Raw genomic sequence first — 15,667 nt, forward strand, 5'->3', positions numbered from 1 at the left:
AGGCTGGGCCTCTCTGGCCAGTGGTTATCCCCACGGGATCTTGGAGGAGCTGGCCCAGACGCATGGCTTGGCTCTTTCTCCTGGCCATGAAGGGGTCATGATGCTCTGGAACAGGCATCCTCAAACTGCGGCCCCCTGAGGCCATTTATCCGGCCCCCCGCCATACTTCCGGAAGGGGCACCTCTTTCATTGGTGGTCAATGAGAGGAGCACTGTATGTGGCGGCCCTCAAACAGTCCGAGGGACAGTGAACTGGCCCCGTGTAAAAAGTTTGAGGACCCCTGCTCTGGACGGTCAGAATGCACACAGGCCCCTCCCCCCAGGAGGAAGTACCTATGACACTGGCACCTGGAGACACTGCTCTGCCTGCTCCAGGGCTCCCAGCAGGCCGGGTGCCTGGCAGCGATGTGGCAGCACTGGGTAGATGCTCAGGGAACACGGTCACTGGTGAGTGAGGCGGGCCCCTCCTCCCTCCCCAGCCTCACACCGGTGTCCCATCTCATCCCAGTCTCAACCCTGACGCCTAGAGTGAAGTCTCCCAAAGTATGGTCTTAGGACCTCCTCTGTCTGAAACCTGGGACAGGCTGAGGATTCTGCATGTTCACACACCTCAGATGACACGCTCCTTGTCACATTCCCTTCGTTCTGATGCCACCGAGGGGCTGGGGGCTGCAGGGAGCACGGGTACCCAGGGCAGTGGTTGGCCCAGTTTGGGGCCTTCTCACCAGCTGTGCCCACAGCTCAGGCAGTGGCACCTGAGAAGGGCCTGGCGAATGTGGTGGCTACAGTTGGCTTGATGATTACAGCGAGACAGCAGCTGGGTGGTCCTTTCTCAGGTACGGGTGGGGCAGCCCCGGCTCTGAGCGGGCCCTTCCAGAACCAGCGCCACTGCTGGATGTTTCTGAGCTGCCGGCCCTCCCTGCTTGCCACCCAGGACCCCTTCATTTTCAGGAGAGGGCTGTTTGTTTAGAGAAAACAGCCTGGATTCTGGAGCTCCTGATATAGCCGGTAGCTATGTGCTTAGCCCCGACCTGTCACTCTGGTAACAAACCTGGCCTGTGGCACCGCTGCTACTCACATAGGGCCATGTAGGTTCTAGTCTCTAACTGCCCCTACCCTTTGTTCCTAGTATAGCTTCCTAGATCACAGGTCAAATCTATTCTGAGTCCACGTATGTGGCCTGGGGCAGAGGTAGCTGCCTGCTCATGGGGGTGGGGGGGAACCACCACGACCCCTTCTTCCCCTAAGGGACCAAGGAGCTGGGCACAGATGTTAGCCTAGCACAAACAGAAGGCCCTGGAGGGAACTGAATGTTCCCTCTCCTTCCTGATTCCAGGCCTTTGAGAAGTAGCACCAGAGCCTGGCAACCAGGCCCCCGAGGAGAGGAGCCAGCAGCCTGGGACCCAAGAAAGGTGGGCATCAGCCTAGGGGCAGGCCGGAAGCTGCCCGAGCCCGTGGGTGGTGGACTTGAGGTGGAGTAGGGGGCCCAGCTGCAGCTGTGACTTGTTCCCACAGAAAGAAAAGCAGAACTGAGCCCAGCCTTCCCAGGAAGGAGCCGCGCCCCACCGTCCAGAGCACGAGCGCTCAGGCCCCAGGGCATCACCCCAGCCGGTGGTGGAGGGGGACTCAGGGGCTGTGAATGACAAAACGCCCTCCTTAGTCCTGCTGCTCCCTGGCTCCTGGCCAGCTGCCTGCAAGAAAGGGAAGGTGTGCTCATAGGCTGCTCTGGGTTCTTTATTTGATTTTAGAGAGAGAGGGAAGGAGAGAGAAACATCAATTTGTTGTCCTACTTATTTATGCACTCGGTTGACACTTGTATGTGCCCTGACCAGGGATTGAACCAGCAATCTTGGTAGAATCAGGACAACTCTCCAACCAACTGAGCTAGCCAGCCAGGGCCACACAAGGACCAGGACCAGCCTATGTGCACCTGCCAGTCACCACCCTGGGCAGCAGGGCATGAGGGCCGATTCCTGGGGAGCAATGCCAGGAAGACAGATTCCAGGATGGGGTCCCAGAGGGCTGAAGCCACTGGCAGGCGGAGGTCCTGCCTGAAAAATAAGCCCGGAAGAAATAAGCCCTGCTCAAGCAAACCTCATCTTTGTCTTGACGGTATTGAGCAGGGGGACAAGGGGGAGGCCAAGGGCTCCACCAAGCACAAAGGTTCAGACACCTTGAACCGTTAAGAAGTACTTTATCTCGAGCCACCAGAATACAGAGACACTGTTTCAAAAGCAGCACAGCAAAGACGAAAGCCCTGCTGAGCTCTCAGGGAGGAAAAGGAGGCCAGAGATGCCTGTAACCAGGCCTTGGCCCGACCCACCCAGGCCTGGTGCCAGGGAGTATCTGCCCTTTCAGTCACTCCCTGAAAGTGCCCAGCCACCCATGCCTTGGAGGCAGAAGGGGGCAGCATCTTCACTCTGTAACAGCTCTTCAGCAATGCCGCAAGTGCCCGCTGCCCATGTTTGCCCTCCCGTCTTCCACAGGCCCCACCTCCAGTGCAAGGTCACCGGCAGTCCCGGGCTGGCTCCTGGTAGCTAACCCCAGTGCAAGGTCACCGGCAGTCCCGGGCTAGCTCCTGGCAGCTGCCTAGTGCGAGGGCTCAGCAATAGCCCGTCTCCTCCCTTCTCAGGGAGGACAGTGCTGCAGCCACCATTGTCCTCCATAGCATGGAGGTTCTCTGCAGAAAAGATCAAGATCTCCCAGCTGAGCAGGGAGCACCAGGCTCCCAGAGGGCAGACTCGGGTCCAGCCAGAGCCCAGAAGCCTCCCACCAGTCTAGCTGCCACCATATGCGGGAGAGTGGAGACCAGGGCTTGGGGAGAGACGGAGATAGGGGTCCCCAGGAGAACCAGTCCTGGGGAGGAGGGAGGCGGGACACAGCCGGCCCAGGTGAACGATGTCAGGGTGCAGGATCATGGTGCCTGTCTCCCTCATGCCGAGGTGGCCTGTTGAGAAGCTCAAATGTGTCTTCTACCACCTGCCACAGGCAGTTGTCCAGTGGAAAGTCATTATCCACCAGGTTGACGAGGAAGTAGTTGTCGTGGATGTACTGGATGATCGCACGGGACGGGGACTCCTCGTCATACAGCTTGCCCCACTGCTCGACCCACAGGGCGAAGGCTTCGTCCTGGACGTGCACAGGGGTGCATACACAGTCACACACACAGACACATACACAGGCAAGGGCTGCCCTTAGGTCAGACCCCACGCTCAGTGCCACAAGAGCCGCTGCCACAGCCCAAAAGGGCACTGCCAGGAATAGAGTAAGGCTCACTGCCAGTGCCACCCGCAGCACAGAAATAAACAGTGACTCACAGTCTAGGTGCAGCCAGGAGGGCCAGGTCTGCCAGCCCTGGGGCTGGGATTCCCAGCAACACTGCCTGCCCAAGTTTGCCAGGTGGGCAGGGCAGGCCCGCTCCCAGCCCCCTCACCTTCCAGAACATGAAGCTGACAGGGTCCACCACTGTGGGCTGGATAATCTCTCGCCCAGGGAAGATGCCCCAAGTGACAGCATTAGGCTGCAGTTCGGGGGCATTGGTGATGTTTTCTCCCTGGGAAAGGAGGAGGGGGGAGTAAGAGCAGACGGGACAAAGACAACTAGAGCCCTTACGGCCAGGGAGCCCTCTGCTCCACACCCTCCACCTGGCCCTCCCTCCAGCTCTGTGAACCCGAAACCTAGAGGCCACCCGGGCATTTCCTTCTTCCTCTGCGCATTTCCTTCTTCCTCTGCGCTTCAGTCGGCTCCACACCCAGTGGCTCCGCCTGTGTCCCCTCCGGTCCATTCCCTCCTGTCTAACCCAGCGGGCCTCTCTCTGTTACTAAGACTACCCCAAGGGCCTCTGGGCCCATTAGTCACCAGCTACACACTGTGACCTGCTTAAATAGAACACAGAGCCAAGTCACTTCACTGCTGGGAAAGAATCCCTCCTGCCTTCAGGGAAAAACTGAAATTCCAAGCAGGACCATGGCAACTCCCGAGGACCTGGCCCCTGCTTACCACTTCGGCTCCCTGCTCAGCCAGCAGTGTCCCCACAGGGCTGTGGACATCTCCTTTGCACGCCCTCCACCCTTTCCCGGAACGCCCTTCTCTTCCTTAGAGATTCAAGCCACACGGAACCCCTTCAAGAAGTGTTCTGTGACCTCGAAGTTTAGCTGTCCCTCCACTGGGTCCCCAGCACCCTGTACTGAACTGTACTGTGCTAATTGTCACGGGCAGGCCTCCCTCGCCGGGCCGGGTGGGGGAGCGGCCCTGCAGTGTCGCACCTTCACGTCCACAATGTGGTAGTTCACCCGCAGCTCGTACTTCTTCAGCACCTGCAGAAGCGCGTCCACTGTCTCCCGGGACGTGAAGAACTCCAAGTAGGCCTGTGGGGGAGGCAGGCACCCGTCGTGTCATCCCAGGACCCTGCTGGCCAACTTCTTGGTGCTCAGTGACACGTCAGATGCCTGCCCCCAACAGTCCCCAGGAAGGGCCCCACGCACACAGGTGTGACAGAACACGTAAGGCAGCAGGACTAGTGATGGCACGTGGACTGAGTCACACACTGCAGCTGGCAAATAAGCAAACAGGAGGAGAGCAGGGATGTGAGGATGCTCGTTCTGGGCAGGTCCCAGGGCCCCCGCCACCCCCTCCCAGTGGGCCAGGGATGGCTTCACAGAGAAGCCACCTCTGAAGCTGCAGAGAAGGCCCACGAGGGCTTGTGAGAGAGGCCTGCCATGTTCCACCCTCCCCACTCACTAGCTGGCGACTGTGGCATTGAGGGCTTCTCTAGCACTACCAGGCATTAAGCTGGGTTTATTCAAACTCCTTTGTTCTGACACTCACCATACTGCAGGGTGGGCCCCGTCATCCCTACTTCACAGGTGAGGAGCATTCAGGGAAGCTGAGCCCCCGAGCTGCTCTGGTGACGAACAGCAGAGCTGGTCTCGTCACACCCTGACTCTAACTCCAGAGCTTGGAGTTGCAGTGTAAGTGTGATTTTAACTCCAGCAGCCCGTGGAGAAAGGGGTCAGCTCGGACGGGTAGGAACAGCCCCAGTTAGAGAACGTTTCCTAGGTTCTCTCACAGGCTAAGCTATCCATGCTTTGTCCCGTTTCACCCCCAGAGCGTGACGTGATCTGTCCCCACTTGAGAAAGCTGAGACTCAGAGCAGTCGAGGGACCTACCCGCCCAGGTACGTATGACTTAAAGCGGAGCTCCCATCCACGGACCCACTGCCAATCAGAATGCAGGGGCCCCAGAGAGGAAGCTTCCCTGTCCCCATCTCGGGCTCCTGGGTGCCAGTCAAGGCAGGGTAGCCCTGCGTGTCCCTGCTTACCTTCTGGAAGACATAGCCCCCGCTGGGGCCCCAGCCCACGACCGGGTCGGAGGATGGCTTCCCGTTGACGTTGGGCTGGGAGTTGATGGTGAGGATGCCCTGCCGGTTCACTCGCAGTAGCTGCTCCTTCATCAGGCCGGTCTCGGCCGCCAGGGGCTCGTCGTTCCAGGGCAGGCAAGTAACCTGGGGGAGGGGGCGGGGTGACAATCGGACCTGGTCCCCTGGGCCTGTCCCTCTCATGGCCCGTCAGAGACGCAGCCTGCCTCTGCCTCCATAAACCCCTGCCAGGCCCCCAGGTGGGGACTTCTCTTTCTTTTTTTTTTGAAGCTGGAAACGGGGAGAGACAGTCAGACAGACTCCCGCATGCGCCCGACCGGGATCCACCCGGCATGCCCACCAGGGGGCGTCGCTCTGCCCACCAGGGGGCGATGCTCTGCCCCTCCGGGGCGTCACTCTGCCGCGACCAGAGCCACTCTAGCTCCTGGGGCAGAGGCCAAGGAGCCATCCCCAGCGCCTGGGCCATCTTTGCTTCAATGGAGCCTCACTGCAGGAGGGGAGGAGAGAGACAGAGAGGAAGGAGAGGGGGAGGGGTGGAGAAGCAGATGGGCGCTTCTCCTATGTGCCCTGGCCGGGAATCAAACCCGGGTCCCCTGCACGCCAGGCTGACGCTCTACCGCTCAGCCAACCAGCCAGGGCCCAGGTGGGGACTTGTCAAGCCAGCCTTCTTGCTTTGCTGAGGTGCCACGCCCAGAGCAGAGACGAGGCTCAGGGTGGGAAGGCCCACAGGGAGCAGGGGTGGGGGTGGCCAGGGTCCCCCCCCAGCAGCACTCACTCCACAGCCATTGTGGTTGGGCTCTCCCGAGAGGTAGTGGGCAAAGACTTCAAAGACACTTTCTTCGCTGGCCAGCTCCTGCCCCCACATCTTCAGCAGCTCTTCTTTCGGGGCCTTGCTCTTTAGGTAGAAGAGGTAGTAGTCCTTCAGCTCCCCGAAGGCTGGAGAGGAGGAATTGCCCCTGGCAGAGGGCGTGCCCAGAGGTCAAGGCGCATTCCTGACCTTGGGCTCCTCACCGGACAGCTGTCCCACACACCACCGAGGGGCCATTCCTGTGAAGCGGTCCGGTAGGGATCAAGTAAGTACGCCAACTCCTCCTGCCTCCCGCCTCCTGGAAATAGGACCCTTGTTCAAAGGGCGGTCTGCAGGCCTCACCAGCGGCCGTTGGGGAACTCATCCCACTCCTGGGTGCGGTAGATGTAACTCTTTGGTCTGGAGGCCCAGAAGATGGGGCGTACATCTTCCTCCCGGCGCTTGGGGTGGGCACTGACAGCCCAGGGCAGGGGCCGCCTGGGTGAGAAGGGGACAGGAAGGGTAAGAGACTGGCTAGAGGGAGAAGGAAGAGGAACCCACTGAGCCTGGGTTCTTCAGTCTGACTTGTAAACATTAAGGTGCACAAGGACTTCCTGCTGAGATGGGAAAGAACCCTAAGTGTGCCACCAGCTGTGGCACAGACGACCCCCACACCCTTGAGGTGGCCAGCACTGTGGCCTCTCTGACTTCCCTGCTCACTGACTTCCTGCTGGGGCTCCCAGGCCTGAGTTCAGGGCCACGGCCTCACCTGGGCTCCTCGATCCACATGCCCAGGCGCTTCAGCACCTCGGTGGTGGCCACACTGCGGTTGAGGGTATAGAAGTGCAGGCCTGGCACTGCGCCACTGGCCAGCAGCTGCTGGCACAGGCTCACAGCCTGCTCAATGCCATAGTTACGGATGGCAGCATCATTGTCCTTGATCGGCTCGATCACGTCCTTGATCTTCTGCGGCACCTCCAGTTTGGACAGCTTCACGAGCTGGCGCAGGGAGTGGTAGCTCTGTCCGAGACACCAGGGGGCTGTGGAGCCACGTCTCACCCTGTCTCTCACCCCTCTCCTCCCTCTGCCCCTACCAGCTCTCCTTGCCAACTGCAGTGAGACCCAGAGGGACCCAGAGGGTCAGACCATACTGGACGAGGGTCCTTGCCTGGTCCTGCTTTGTCCACTCTGCGGAGGACAGCAGCTGCCCAGAGCACGCCTGCCATCAGTCTGAGCCAGCCCTGTAGCCAGTGGTTCCCAGGACTCATGGGTCATCAGAATCCCCGGCAAAACTTCAGAAGTGACGTGTAAATCCCAGGCCCGCCTCAGATCTGCTAAGTCAGAACTTCTAGATATGGGATCTGGAAGTCCACCCTTTACAAAGCTTATCAAATGAGTCCAATGTCAGCTAGGTTTGGGAAACTTTAATAAAATTTAGGATGAGTGTTATAATACTTCCTTGTAACGGCACTTGTCAGTAAGCCAAAGTACAACAGTCCCCTCCAACAGGTACTGTTGCTGATTTTTGGGGGGGGAGGAGAGAGAAATTAGAAGTAACCAAAATGGGGCTGTGAGACATTTTACAAGGAGCATCTGACAGGAAATCCAAGGTGCGTCCAAGAACTTTACTGTGAACTGAGCACCACCCCCGGGGTCCAGGCCTGTATGAGGATGGGGTGTGGAAGGAGCCATCGGCCCTCCTGGGTCCCTCACCTGAATAGGGAAGATCCCAGGGAGGATGGGGCAGGTGATGCCTATCCTGGAACAAGCCGCGACGAAATGGAAGAATGTGTCCGCCTCGAAGAACAGCTGGGTGATGATGAAGTCAGCTCCTGCAGACACTTTCTCCTTCAGGTGCTCCAGGTCAGCCTCAAAGCTCTCCGCGTTGGGGTGGCCTTCCGGGTAACCTGTCAATAGGGAGGACAGCTGGGAGTGGCGGGTTCCACCGGCCCAGTGTGAGTGGTGAAGGAACTGGAGGGCTGGGAACCGAGTTCTCCGCCCACATGGCTCCAGCTCAGACCTTCCAGCACTATGGCACGGACGGGTCAAGACAGTGAGTGACGGGGCTTGCCACTGATGTGCCCCTCACCCTGGGGATGACCACTGATGAGAGGTGGTTTGGAGCCACCCTACTGAGAGTGGAGGCAGACGGCCCCTAACCTCCTGCACTGTCCCACCTCAGGTCTCCTGCACGCAGCCAGGTGAGCCAGGCCTGCGCGCTGCGGCCACAGAGGAGAGAAAGGCTGCCTTCAGCACAGTCCGGCAGCACCTGTGGTATGGTGCTGGACTCTGGGCTAAAGTGGTGCTTTTAATTTAACATTAAAATAACTCAGAAGTCCAAGATGGTGAAAAGTGAGACACCATGTGGCATGAGGAAGAACCAAACAAAAGTACAGAAGATGGTAACCACGTCTAAAAGGTGAAAGGTCCGTCACGGGGAAAATGGGTTTCCTGCGCTCCTGATGTCAGAACCAGGGTCGGTTTCAAAGGCTGCTGACAATGGACCGAGCAGCCCCACAAAATAACGAGCTCCTGGGGCAGCCAGGACACCCACAGGCCGGGGATACCACGATGGACTGGACGGTGGAACTGCTTGGGAGGTGGGAGCAGACGTTCCCTGGGCTCCTCACTAGCTCCAGGAACTCTTGACCACGCCCCTAAACCACTGAAGTCACTATTGGCCCTGCTGGCACAAGAAGACGACAGGCTCAGTGAGACTGCAGGCAGAATGCCGGCCTCCCCAGCCTGAGCCCAGGGCAGGACCCCACGCCAGGCGGGGCGGGCCTGAGCCCCAGACTCGTGGGAGGCCAAGCTGCTTCTCTGTGATAAGGCAGCTTTGTTCTTAAGAAACCCCCTAGTCATCAAAAATAGTTGTGAGAAATGGGAGGATTTAGCACCACAACACAGTGTGAATAACAAGGCTGTTTTTCCAAAAAGAATTCCAGAAACAAAGAGGTTTGAATAGCTGAAACTTTATAGCTACAACACCTTAACATCACCAAACATGTCTAGCATTTGCTGACCTTTAGATAGTGCTCAGTTTACTCTATTTTCTGTCATGGCCAACTTGGTGCTTTCCAACCCACTGATCCCCTTTCTCAGCCACTTTACAATGACCAATGCGCGAAACCCACAGCGACTGGATGTTCACAGCTCTGCTGGCTTCCCCCTGTGGCCTGTAATGTCCACTGCACACATGCACATTCCCCAGCTAGCTGACTGTACCATGGCCGGAGTGAGCCATGACCGCTCCGACACCTGGAAATACCTGCCATGTTGCTAACTCCACCCTGACTCATCCACCTAAACACCCCTGTTGACTGAGAAGAGTGGATGGACTTGTACATGGGACCTAGGACTAAGCCCTAAGTCACCTGCCACATGGCTTATTTTTTAAAGTTCAGATCACTTTGATATATTACTCTATAATGTGGCTGTGTTTACTATTAAAAAAATATTTCCCTCAAAATATTTGAGGAAACAATGTCATGCCAAGATGACGTGCCAATGAATCCCCAGATGTCCTGTGTCCCTGGCACACTGCCTCCCCACACCCAAGCCCCCATCTGAGAAGCTGGAGGCCCAACCCTGTCAGTGGGGGTAGGAGGCAAGGCCATACCGTCCATTTCTAGCAGGTAAACCCAGCCTCCTCTCTGTAGCCAACTGAACTAGAGTCGAGCTGATCTGATTCTCTCTCCCGAGAATCTGGAACTGACATGAGGCCAGCCAATCAGCCTTGGCTATCAGCTGGAGCTAACCAGGTGCTCTCAGGAGATGTGCAGCAGGAGGCAGAGCTGGGGGTTCTACGGCCACAGAGAGAACGAGGAAGAGCCTTGGTTTCTGACTGCTTCCTGATATTGGGTTCCGAGATTCTCTGCCTCTTAATAAATATTCCTCTTTTGTTTTCAAGAAGAAGAACAGGCTGGGGAAGCAGGCTAAGAACATGAGAAGGCAGGGAAACAGAAACTTAGGAGGTGGTGGTAGCCTGGGCGGGTAGCGGATGATAGAAGGTGAGTCAGGACATTGTTAAGTTCACCTCTACTCTGCCCTCCTCTGGCACGGGCCCAGGCCTATGGTGCACAGGATTACCAGACCCTGGACCGAATACAGGTGTCTCTCTGGGCGTTTCATTCCTTCCCCTCTCCATCCCCACCCACTGGGACATTCCAGGCACTCACCTGCCACACAGATGTCAAAGTAGTCACCAAATTCACTTCGGATATGCTTCACCAAGTCTGTTGCATGGTGGAAGCCTCCTTCTGCTTCCTCCCACTGGTCACCTACAGGGTCTGCAGGGTTGGTGAAGGTCACTGTCACAGGGGCTCACTGATCTCCGGGTAGCCTTTTTGTTCTTTCTCCCTACCCCTACACCCAGGACCATGAGCTCCTCAAAGGCAGGGCCCTCGTGTAATCCAAATCTGTGTCTCCTCTCCCTAGCACAGCACTTGGTACACAGTGGGAGGGAAGGCAGCGCCCAGTCTGCCAGACATTTACAAAGTGCTGGCTCTGCGGGCACGGGGCTGGTGGTGGTGAGCAGGGGACAACAGGGGACAGCTGCTGCTCTTAGTTTAGCCTGGAGCATCTGGGATCCCCTCTCACCCAAGCCTGGGTTTTCCAGGCACCCTCACCCAACCCCCTGCTCACCCTCCCACCCTCTTGGAGCTGTTGCCTCTTTTTTTTTTTTTTTTTTTTTTTTTTTTTTCATTTTTCTGAAGCTGGAAACGGGGAGAGACAGTCAGACAGACTCCCGCATGCGCCCGACCGGGATCCACCCGGCACGCCCACCAGGGGGCGATGCTCTGCCCATCCTGGGCGTCGCCATATTGCGACCAGAGCCACTCTAGCGCCTGGGGCAGAGGCCACAGAGCCATCCCCAGCGCCCAGGCCATCTTTGCTCCAATGGAGCCTTGGCTGCGGGAGGGGAAGAGAGAGACAGAGAGGAAAGTGCGGCGGAGGGGTGGAGAAGCAAATGGGCGCTTCTCCTGTGTGCCCTGGCCGGGAATCGAACCCGGGTCCTCCGCACGCTAGGCCGACGCTCTACCGCTGAGCCAACCGGCCAGGGCGGAGCTGTTGCCTCTCAAGAGAAGTTTCTACTCAGTGAGAAGTGGTCTTTTGGTGGGGGGCCCAAGGCCTCACAGCCCCACCCATTGGACTCCCTCTCCCACACGTGAGGCCAGAGGCACAAGCAGCTATTTCCACTCCTGGGACAAACGCCAGAACTGCACCCTTGTCTGGGCCAAGAGCTGGGTGCAGCCAGGGATCGATGAGGCTGGGTGGTCAGGGCACAGGTTATCAGGCACCGGCTGCATTCCCGACTGAACTCCTGTGTTGGAGTCAAGAGGTTAAGAGGTGGCCCCGTCTGGGCAGTGCCTACTGATGCTGCCAGCCAGGACGGGGCCCCGAGTGTGCTCAGTGTGGGACCCGGAGAAAACTAAAGGACCGTTTCAGGGACAGAAGGACCTTCGGGAAAGCAAGACAAGAGAGCAGTGTTGGCGCCATACCTCCCCTCAAGGCCAAGATGTTTTTCACGCCCAGCCGCTTGGCCTTGTGCAGATGCCCCGTGATCTCCTCCCGGCTCTGGCGGCAGCACGTCATGTGCAGGATGGTCTCCAGGCCACAGTAGTTCACAGCAGTGCTGGCGATCACTATGGAGGAAGTCTCCTTGTCCGAGCCAGGGTCTCCGGCTGCGTGCCAGGTCACATCTATGAAGAGGGGGCCGCCTGCCCCCATCTGGTCAAACCTGTAGGGAATTTCTTTCTGAAGAAGAGTTCCTGGGAACCCACCACCCTTCACCAGCTTCCCATGGAGTCTGGGAAGATGCACAGCAGGCTGGAATCAGACTGACGGTCACTCATATCCCGGCTTTGCTACTGACTAGCTGTGTGATCTTGGAAAAACTACTTAATTTCTCTGAGCCTGTTTCCACACTTCTGTAACACAGAAATGTGACATAGGAACCTACTTGATAATAACTCTAAGAATATTATGATCAATGCCCTACAACTCTTAGAACAGTGCCTGGTACACAGTGAGCTGCTATGATCATGATTACAATTCTTGTGGAGATAACAAACAGCGCAACCATTTTGAAGTGTCTGTAGACACTTTGGTGAGTCGAGTTCAATGGCTAAAGGTTGGGGAGCCCTCCGTGGGGCAAGTAGATCCTCCTTCTAGGAACAGGAGAAAAGAAGGTCAGCAGGCACACATGTCTATCATGTTCACCGCCCCCCCCCCCATCCCGTAGTTTAGGAACCAGACTCAAGAGGCACAGGATTGCACATGCGCTGTGTTACAAGCTCCTTAACGGAATATTTAAACATGCTGGTTCCTTAAACTTTAAGCGAAACATGAGACGTGCAAATGGTAAAAAGCATAAACTTTAAAAAAAAGGAAGTGAGATTCATAAAGTGCTAACGTAACTCAGTTGGCATGTCTAGATTTCAAGAGGCATAATCCAAATTCCTAACTTGCTGAAAATGTTCTCCAAGCTGCTGCTGCGTTGTGACTTCCTAAACTGTATTCACGATCCAGCTTTAAGTTCCGCCAAAGAAGGCTGAGAGAAGCAACATTTTTAACCCATTGAAGAGTGTGTCTAAAAGTCCAGATGCTTGGGAGGACTTTTACTGACAACTAAGAAGCTACAGATCAAATGACCAACCCTGTATGGACTCTCCCCCCCCCCCCACCTACCACCCCCCTTTCCTCCCCCCCCCCCCCCTGCCTTTCCTTCCGGGTCAAAGTGACCTGTGTGCAGTGGGGCTAATGTTCACCTTCTCCTCCCACCCCCGCCTCCTAATCTGACCCTACTCCTCAACCTGACATCAACTCACATTGAGATGAGATTGACAGCTCCCTGAGCCGTCCGAGGAGGGAAGAATTCCAGGGAGAACCACTTGTCACCAGATTCCATCCTCCGCCTCATTTTCTCCCTGAGTCTGTCATGCTGCTCGGGGTCCAGCCCTGGTGACGAACATCTTGAACTATCCTTGGAGCTCTCGATGCCACCGCTGCTGGCCTCCAGGCAGGGGTTGGGGCTGCCATTCCCTCTGGCTTCGTTCACCATGGCAGAGTTCCTCCTGCACGGGATGCGGGTGTCAGAAGCCAGCAGGCAGCCAACCCCAGAGTGTCAGGGTCAAGTGACAGTTGCTGCATTTTCACGCAGGATTAAGGCTGCTGAGGGCAGGGTGACAATGCCCCTACCGGCTGGCTCTACACACCACAGCTACAATGGACTGCACTGCCTTACTCAGAGCTCTTCCCTCCGCTGCTGCCTGGCTCCAGGTATGACAGCCCCCACCCGTACAGAAATATGCTCCTTCAGCCCACGTATCCTCAGGGACAGCTACCTGAGGGAGGGTGGCACTGAGAACCTCACGATGCCAGCCTCCAAGGCCCGCGTTCCTAGGGAGGAGAAGCAGTGCCTGGCTGGGAGGACCTCAGGGTTTGTACGGTCCATCTCTGTCAGCTTAGACCCAGAATGGGCTGGGAAGAAACAGGAAACTTCCCCTGCGGGTGTTTCCCTCATGGGCGGAGCAGTGACAGAGAAAGAGCTTTGAGTGTGGCTGGGGCCTGGCCTGCGGAAGGGGGAGGGAGGCGGGGGCAAGGCCTCCAGGGAAGAGGGAAGGCAGGAGAGAGACTGCAGGGGTTGGTGCAGAAGAGGCCAACAGATATCAGAGCCACTAGGTCCCTCTCCAAAGAAGAACTAGCTGGGCCCGGTCCTGCCTGGAACATCTGTTGCTCGGCACAGTTTGTGTGCAGAACGGAAGGGGCGAGTGCTTGACAGAGCAGCTAGATTTCTCGTGTGTTCGTGCTACTCCAAAAAGACTTGACATTGGCTGGGTTCCAAAAGTAAGCAGACCCAAGTTCAGTAAGAGCATGATTTTCGTCCAACTCAGAACAAAGGCTGCCTTCCAGGCATACCACCACTTAGACACACCACCAAAGTCAGTTAAAGTAATTATAGTGACTGCAAAGCCACCACATCCGCAGCCCTAACCATGGCAACCACAGGCAGGCCAACACAGGGCACAGCGCCAGGGGAGGGTTAGTGGGAAAAATAAGACAAAAACTTAAAACACTTCTCTTGCACAACTATGTACAAACACAGTCCTGAAAATCTGGTATGTGGTGACATGGAAATCAAAGGATCAGGCCCAAATTGGTTCCTATCAGGGAACGTCCACAGCTAAGCTGGTGTTCTTAACCACTTTGGGGTCCTAGGTCTTGAGAAACTGATGAAATCCAATGCTCCTCTCCCCCAAAACACACACAAGGGCACATAACACACAGTGACACACCCAAAGTCAAGGAGTCAAGACCACTAAGAACATTTGTGCCAACGTTTTCTCTATCTAGGGATGCCCATTTTGATTATGACATAAAACTCCAGCTTCTCAGTGAGGGTGGCCAATGGGGTGAGTGTCAAGATCAGCCTAGCTGGCCTTTCTCAGGAATTCAAGAGGAATTAACTGTCTGCTGGCACAAAATCAAGAGAGAGGGAGGAGAGGGAACCACTAACAATGATCTGCCCTTTCTTTTGTTCAAGAAAGCCGTACTGCATTCCTAGTAGGTGCCAGGCACACGCCCTCTTTCTCATTCCACTGCTTATCCATTGGAAGCTGGGCTCCCACAGCACCCTGGGTTGTAATTGTGGGTTCACAGGTTTGTCTCCTCTCTTTCCCCTCCGGAGTTCCAAGACCAGGGCGGTTTCCTGCCTTGACTGGTATTCTAGTATTTCAGTGATTGGAACAAGGTAATGTGACAGCCAGCACTGAGTGCTAACCGACCAGGCGTTATCACTCTGATCTCAAAAGAACCCTCTGCCATTTACTGAGCACTTACTTAATCGATGCCAAACACCGAGCAGTGGGGGCATATGGAGCCCACAACCGTGCCCAGCCAGACGCAAGGCGCACCGGGGGCAGCAATGCCAGCCGGACAAGGCTCTTCTCCAGGTGCACAGTGGGGAGGTAGGGTAGGTTTACATGGCTGAAGTCGGAAAAACGCCTCCCACGCTCATGTGGCTCGAGGGCCGCGAATCGAGTCACCGGGTTATTGGGCCACGGGAGAGGGAAAGTGGACAGAGGCCGGGTCCCGGGGAGCTGGGTCACCACCTCCGTCTCAGAGCCGCCTCATCACCTGGCCTCTTTCCAGGCCGGGGCTTTCGCTTCAGGGTTTGGGGGTCGCTGGGCGTGACAGCTAATGCGGGTTACACTAGTCCCACGAATAAAACGCACAGAGGTGCAGGCCGGCCTCGATGCTCCCCGCACACAGGTAAGTCCCCGCCCCACGTGGTGGTCCCCGGATGCCGGGTCTCTACCCGACGACCCCGGGCCACGCCGTCACTCACCCTCTTGTTGCAGGTGGCTCAGAGCTCGCGCGCTAGCTCAGCTACCTGGTCGCTGTGGACGCGCGTGCGAAGGGGGCGGGACACGCGGGGGAGGGACGCAGCGCAAGAGTCTGTTGCTAAGGGAGGCGTGACCAGAGAGCGAAAACCACCCTGAC

The 15,667-nt window shown here is 56.9% G+C and overlaps 2 protein-coding genes across 3 annotated transcripts in view; one reads left to right on the forward strand and one right to left on the reverse strand.

Annotated features, from left to right (window-relative positions):
• The window catches only part of C3H1orf167 (chromosome 3 C1orf167 homolog), a 21,375-nt gene extending 19,110 nt beyond the window's left edge, over nucleotides 1–2,265 (forward strand). Inside the window, 2 exon segments of the mRNA XM_066372625.1 lie at nucleotides 1,336–1,461; nucleotides 1,463–2,265. Coding sequence (XP_066228722.1) covers nucleotides 1,336–1,461; nucleotides 1,463–1,501 — 165 coding nt within the window. The 3' untranslated portion in view covers nucleotides 1,502–2,265.
• Nucleotides 2,174–15,630, reverse strand: MTHFR (methylenetetrahydrofolate reductase). Of its 2 annotated transcripts, none has more exons than XM_066375080.1 (12): nucleotides 15,513–15,630; nucleotides 12,994–13,239; nucleotides 11,665–11,903; nucleotides 10,342–10,452; nucleotides 7,877–8,070; nucleotides 6,933–7,183; nucleotides 6,527–6,661; nucleotides 6,152–6,332; nucleotides 5,320–5,502; nucleotides 4,265–4,366; nucleotides 3,433–3,552; nucleotides 2,174–3,128 (listed from the first exon to the last, which is right to left on the reverse strand). In XM_066375080.1, exons 2-12 carry the CDS (start codon nucleotides 13,224–13,226, stop codon nucleotides 2,901–2,903), a joined length of 1,977 nt encoding a protein of 658 aa, XP_066231177.1. In that variant the 5' UTR covers nucleotides 13,227–13,239; nucleotides 15,513–15,630; the 3' UTR covers nucleotides 2,174–2,900. The 2 variants fall into 2 exon arrangements, with proteins under 2 accessions (XP_066231177.1, XP_066231176.1); XM_066375079.1 differs by lacking the exon at nucleotides 15,513–15,630 and adding an exon at nucleotides 13,510–13,650.
• Between the last annotated feature and the right edge of the window lie 37 nt (nucleotides 15,631–15,667).

This window comes from Saccopteryx leptura, chromosome 3, assembly GCF_036850995.1.
Source record: "Saccopteryx leptura isolate mSacLep1 chromosome 3, mSacLep1_pri_phased_curated, whole genome shotgun sequence".
NCBI classification, from domain to species: domain Eukaryota; kingdom Metazoa; phylum Chordata; class Mammalia; order Chiroptera; family Emballonuridae; genus Saccopteryx; species Saccopteryx leptura.